Raw genomic sequence first — 6,467 nt, 5'->3', positions numbered from 1 at the left:
CCTCCCTCCCTGCCGGCCCTCCTCCCTTCTCCTCCCCTCCGCCCCTTCCCCGTAGGCAGCCAGCCGGCTAGCCCGCCTGCCCACCCGCACTGCCTCCCTCCGGGTCCCTAGTGCTCCGGCTGGGTCTCTCCCAGGCTCTCCTGGTCGTTCTCTTCAGGCGGTCGCCCGCACTCGGTGGATGTGGCTGGCAGCCGCCGCCCCCTCCCTCGCTCGCCGCCTGCTCTTTCTCGGCCCTCCGCCTCCTCCCCTCCTCCTCCTTCTCCTCAGCCGCTCCTCTCGCCGCCGCCGCTGCCTCCACAGCCTGGGCCTCGCCGCGATGCCGGAGAAGAGGCCCTTCGAGCGGCTGCCCGCCGATGTCTCTCCCATCAACTACAGCCTCTGCCTCAAGCCCGACTTGCTGGACTTCACCTTCGAGGGCAAGCTGGAGGCCGCCGCCCAGGTACGGCGATCCTTGGGCTCCGGGGGCGAGCTGCCGGGCGAGTAGTTAGGCCGCGCCCGCGGGTTGCGCTGGGGGCCCGGCCAGGAGGGCGGGCGGGCCTCGGTGCTGCGGGGCTGGGGCGGGGGAGGCCGGCTCGGGGATGGGCGCACCCTTCTGGGGCGGCGACGGGGCGCCTGGCTCTGCGTGCTCTGCCTTCTTTGGCTGGGGCCGGGACCGCGCTGCGGGCGCTGGCGGGCCTGGCCTGTGCGCCCCTGTGGGGCGCGCACACCTGTGTGTGGGGCTTCCACTCGGGCCCTTCCGGGCTGGGTAGTGTTCTGGGAGAGGCTGGAGGGTGTTGGGGTAGGTCGGAGGGGTCATGGAGTCCACGCTCTGTCTCACCCTCCTGACTCAGTTCTTTTCTCTGGTTCTTCCTACACCCCATGGGGAATAGATTGGAAGGGGCGGTCATCTGAGACTCCGGCCGCCGCGCTGTCGCTAGGAGGGGACCTTCTAGAAGGGGGAAGAGGGGAGAACGAAAATGTTCATCCCAGGCAGTCTTGCCGAGTTCTCCCCGCCTGCTCTAGCCCAGGGGCTGGGTTTCCAAGATGATCCGCCCCCTCCCCCTTTCCCCGCAAGTGACAGTGCTGCAGTGACTTTGTTCTCTCCTAACCTCTAGAGAAGCTGCGGGAGGACCCCATCTCCGCTTTTCTTCTATCTTCCTTGCTTTGCGGCCTTTGAAGCAGGTGAATTTATTGCTACAGCGATGATTGCTTAGCAGTACCCTCTTCTCAAAGAAGCTATTAGTTTTAGCATTCCATTGGTGAAAATATTCCATTACTGTTCGTTGCAGTTTTTGGTGAATCATGGCCCCATAGCATTATCTGAAGTATTGTTTGATTTGGGGGACCATTAGTATAGGTGTACTGCACAGGTCCTGAACAGTAGACCTTTATGGTACCATGTCATCTGAAGTGTTATATGAAGTCTATAATGGAAAACGGGAGCTATTTAGTAGCTATCTTTAAAAAATACGATGGTAAATATATTTTGTTTCATTTCTTTTCCTACCGCAACGAGGGGTAAAAGTTAGTAGGCCTAAACCATGAAGAACAGGGTGTATGTAGCAGCGAGATGAAAGAAATGTAGACAAGTACTAGAATGAATTGAAATTTGGCAGTTGTCTTTGAAAGTCAAGAGGGCATGATACTTATTTTGCAAATATGTCTAAAACTGTAGAATTTAAAAGTATACTGTCAGGTTTGGGACACTGGTGTGAGAGCATAAGATCTCTCGGGTCTGGCTGCATCAAAAGGCAAAGCTTACCCTTTGAAAGTCAGGCGATTTAAAAAATTTCCATTAGGAATATGAATCAGAATGAGTGCATCTTGAGTCTAAATTAGGATTTGAGAGGGCTATTTGGGAGACTATGGTTTAAGACGAGAGTGATATTATATATATTGGCAGGTAGTAGATGGGAGGGATTGTAAACAGTAGTGTCTTGTGACTTGGCAAACCTGCAGGAAGAAGGACCTGGCAATGAAGGGACCTGGACCTTCGCGATATGTGAGAAGACTAACATTTTAAAAAATCATTTATTTTTTTTACCCCCGTGGTTGGCATAATGGCTTCATAATTTTGAAAAGCATATGTATTTAGACAAAAGTATATTAAGCAGTCAGTAATGATTTTTAAATGATTATTAAGAAATGACCACTTTGTTAGGCTAGAACAACAAAAAGTGACATGCTCCTTCCCCTTTTAAACTTGCATGTCCAAAAAGATGAGAACTATGTGGAAGAGCAGTGTGGGCCATTGAAGGAACACTTACTAATGTACCAGGTATTAGCAGAGACTTGTTAATTTGATACAAGGAAATGAGTCTTTTTAGTAACATAAACATTTTAAAGCATTTATTTTCAGAAATTCTTTTCCAGGTAGGTGACAATGCAAATTAAAGAAGATGTGATAATGATTTTTTTTTAACAGGCTTTATTAAAGAGTTATGGGACTTTTTAATTAAATCCGTTGCTACCTTTGGAAGTATGAGTTTACATTAAACCAAACCTGTTGCCATCGAGTCTATTCTGACTGCACTGCTGGGGCTCCTAGAGTTTCCATTAGTAAGAAGTAAAAAGCATATATTAATGTTTTTGAAATGCATGGATTGGAGCGAAAAAACCCAAACCCATTGCTGTTCAGTCTGACTCATAGTGACCCTATAGGACAGTAGAACTGCCTGATGGGGTTTCCAAGGAAGGAGTGGCTGGTGGATTGGAACTGCTGACCTTTTGATTAGCAGCTGAGCTCTTAACCACTGCTACCAGGGCCCCTGGTTTGGAGCAGTATGTTTAGATTGTGGCATTAAATGTTATTTTATTATGGAGATTAAAAAATACTGACAAAATTAATATCTTTAGAAACCTAGATTTATAACTTATTTACTGTTCTTTATAGTTTTCTAATAGTTGGAATCGTGTTACACAGAAGTATGCAAGTTGCTGGGTTGCTTTAGTTGCAAAATTTTATGAAAAGCCCAGAGTATTTGTACAGGTTACATATTAGAAACTTAGTGGATTTTTAACCTGACCTGGGGTGTGAAGTCCTGGGAAAGGTGAAGAAATTAGTCCATGTGCAGTGATTTAAAAATTAGTTGTCTTTCAGATAAGTTATAGCATATACCAGTTGCCTCTTCCAACTCACAGTGACCCTATGTATGTGGTCTAATTCAGCAAGTTTTGAAAATGTGTTACTATGGGCCTAGAGAAATGGGACATTCCTTCTCCTCTCCCTTTACATTAATATTTGAGAGCAAAGAAATTGTGTAGCTATTTTCAATTTTGATTCTTTCAATTTGTGGATGATTAATTAAAATGGGTTACCCTTCCTGGTCATGAGTCTGTAGTGGTTGGTACAATAGTTGAACTTTCTCTTAAGGAAAGATTTTACCTGTGCCAGAGAAATTCATGCTTGAAGACCAAAAATTAGGATATGCTAGCCAGTCCACAGCTTCTGCTAACAGAATATTCTTGTTGGTAACGACTAACTTGGCACTAAGAGGATAGTTACAGTAGTTTGTTTGCAGGCCAGAATCTTGGCACCTAAATAGATGTGATTGTCAGCCCTGTTTGCATATTTTTTTATGCAGTAATCTTGGTTGTTGTTGTTTTTTATTGTACTTCAGGTGAAAGTTTACGGAACAAACTAGCTCCTCATTAAACAATTAGTACATGTATTGTTTTGTGACATTGGTTACCAACCCCACGACATGTCAACACTCTCCCTTTTTGACCTTGGGTTCCCTATTACCAGCTTTCCTGTCCCCTCCTGCCTCTTCTAGTCCTTGCCCCTTTAGTCTTGTTTTGTTGTATGGGCCTGTGTAATCTTCGGCTGAAGGGTGAACCTCAGGTGGGTCATTTTTTATTACGTTTGAAAAAAGTGATAAATTCATAATTTGTCCAGCATTGTGCCAGAGCACTAAATGGTCTTAAAAATTTATCTAAATTTGAAAGATTGGTGGTAAGGGATTGAATTTGTTCAGATATTCTATTCCATTTCCTGAAATGTGTCTATGAGGAAACACCTAACTGTAAGAAATTGTTCTAATATGTTACACTTTATCCAGTCTCCTCTGGCAATGAATTCTGTGGTGAATTTTCCAGAAAACTGAAGTTTACCCTTTGAGGTACTTAGACTTTGAAAAATATTTGCTGATTTGTCTGGACATATTCCTAAAATATAGTATCTTTTAAAACATTATTTAATTTCTCTTTATAATCTAGAATTTGTTTTTGTTTTTCCCAAATACTAGACATCATTCAGAACGTCTGTCGTTGATGCTAGAATACTTACAACCATAGAGGCTACCCAAAACTGTACTGTAATTTTTTAGTTTCATATCTCTAAAGTTTTTTTGTTTGTTTTACTTACTTTCAGGTTATTACTTTTTGTGTCTTGTTACTGCCTATTGTGCAATTTCTTCCCTCTTCTGTTTTACTGAGCTTGATCTGAAGAGGTCTGAGTAATCAGATAAACTTTGTTTGAGCTTAAAAATAAATTACTTCTAAGTGAAGGTTTGATGAATTCTTTTCTGAGTGAAGGGTATTAGCTTTATTGTATGGACTTCGTATCATCTATTCTGACTTTTCATACTTTGTATCATCTATTCTGGCTTTTCATACAGGTCCCCACTCCTCTCCTTTTAAACTTACTTCTTGGTTGTGGATAATTGATATTGTTCAGTGCAACTTAGATAAATGTGATCTTGAGTAGTGAATTATCTATGAAGCTTCTCTGAACTTTCCTAAGTAAATGAGCTTGTTCTTTTCTTATTCTAATCTGTATGTGAGGCATTGGTAAAGGACTGAGTCTTCTAATAGCTGTTTTGTTAACTGAGATTCGTTCACCAGATCTTAGAGATTTCGTTTTGAACACCACACAAGTCTGTGGCTCTCGGTTTAGTTGGTCACTTGTAATCTTTAAAAAAAATTTTACTTTAAATTAGAAAATATTTTAAAAATACAGAAAAGTAACCCACCACTGAGATTTTACAGATGTTAGTGTTTTGCCATATTCAGACTATGCATGCTGGTTTGGGGGAAATAAAATGTCACAGATACCACTAAAGCCCCTTCCCATCTCTTGCCCACCCCCACAGGTTAGCTTCTGTTTTAAGGTAGGTGCATATTATTCCTATGTATATTTTAAAGTGTGTATTGCATATTAAGTAGCCATGAACAATAAATACCAATATTCTGTGTGTGTAAAATTTTTACATTAATGGTGTTTTCTTACGTTTGACCTCTTTTTATCGTCTCTTTTATTAGAAAATTTGGCTCAGTTTGAGCTTACTAATTATTTGCTCCTTATTGTCTTTAGAAATTATGGCACTATTCCACCAAGACAACGATTATTATAAAATTTTAATGATGAAATATCCTGTTAGGCAAAGTGACTCAGGCTCTAGACTGACTGGTGTTTGGAATTGTCACACTGGAGATTTCCTTTTACTAAAATTTCAGGACTTTGGCAATCAGGAGAAAAAAAGAAACCTCTTGGTCCTTAATACAGTAACTTTAAGGTGTATTCCTGAGTGATTCTAGTGAAGACTCATTTAGGAAAAAAATGAATTGTCTCAGATTGCTGCCTCTCTATAGGAAACTTCCATTGTAAAGCTGTTACCGAGGGTCAAGCTACCTCTTTAGTAGAGCATTACAATAGAGCATTACTTAGTGTTTGGTTGGGTTGAAGTGTCGTCTGTATAGGACTCCAAAAAGGCTTAACCCTGGGTTAGAAACAAAGAAAGGATACTACATTCCTTTCTTTAGTTGCATCAAATGGAAAAGTTGAAAATTAGCATGTTATCAACACAATTTATATGCCAACTTTAATATTTTACTTCTATTTTAAGCTTGGAAACTGAAGATCTTATTGCTGAAATTCCTTTGATTTGTTACCTGTTTTTGATACTGTAGCACAAAGGTAATATTCACTAACATGATGGTGTTAATATGTGAGAAATCACACACTGCATCATCAGGTCAGCGCTATTGTTTGGAAAGCATGAAAAAGAGCAGTGTCATGGTGTATTGTAGTCAGCACTTACGCTTATGTCCACACTGATAATTTTAAATTACCTTCCTTGAGCAGTACGTATATGCTGATATCCAAAGTGCTGTATAATACAGCCAAAGTTCTTAAATTTTATGTCATTCTTTGTAAACTGCTAGGGGAATGCTATTAGATGATACCCAGAGTAGTAAGATGTTTATGGTTAAAGTACATTTATTTAATTTTGGTCTGTATATGTGTCAATAATAACATCTAAGTGATCACTATGTATTAGGCACTAAGTGCTAAAATAAGCACTTTTCATGATTATCTCATTTTTAGTCAGCTTTTTAAATCAGTGCATCTCTAATATGGGACAGAATATACTGACCAACTTTTAAAATTTTAGTGGAGTTCTGTTTTTAAGTATTTGCATTCCTTTGGTTCTTCCCTCCCACCCTTCCAGAAACCAGTTTCCTGAAAGAAAAAAAAAAAAAAAAAA

The 6,467-nt window shown here is 41.2% G+C and overlaps 1 protein-coding gene across 3 annotated transcripts in view; it reads left to right on the top strand.

Moving 5' to 3' along the window:
* Nucleotides 1-6,467, top strand: part of NPEPPS (aminopeptidase puromycin sensitive) — an 86,879-nt gene that overhangs the window by 3,812 nt on the left and 76,600 nt on the right. Inside the window, exon 1 of one of the 3 annotated variants that reach the window (XM_004378002.1) lies at nucleotides 1-439. In XM_004378002.1, coding sequence (XP_004378059.1) covers nucleotides 179-439 — 261 coding nt within the window. In that variant the 5' untranslated portion in view covers nucleotides 1-178. The remainder of the gene's footprint in view (nucleotides 440-6,467) is intronic. The other 2 variants (XM_023732806.1, XM_023732804.1) reach the window with 2 other exon arrangements.

This window comes from Trichechus manatus, unplaced genomic scaffold (assembly GCF_000243295.1).
Source record: "Trichechus manatus latirostris isolate Lorelei unplaced genomic scaffold, TriManLat1.0 scaffold00054, whole genome shotgun sequence".
Classification (NCBI taxonomy): domain Eukaryota; kingdom Metazoa; phylum Chordata; class Mammalia; order Sirenia; family Trichechidae; genus Trichechus; species Trichechus manatus.
This window is presented reverse-complemented; position numbering and strand designations above follow the sequence as displayed.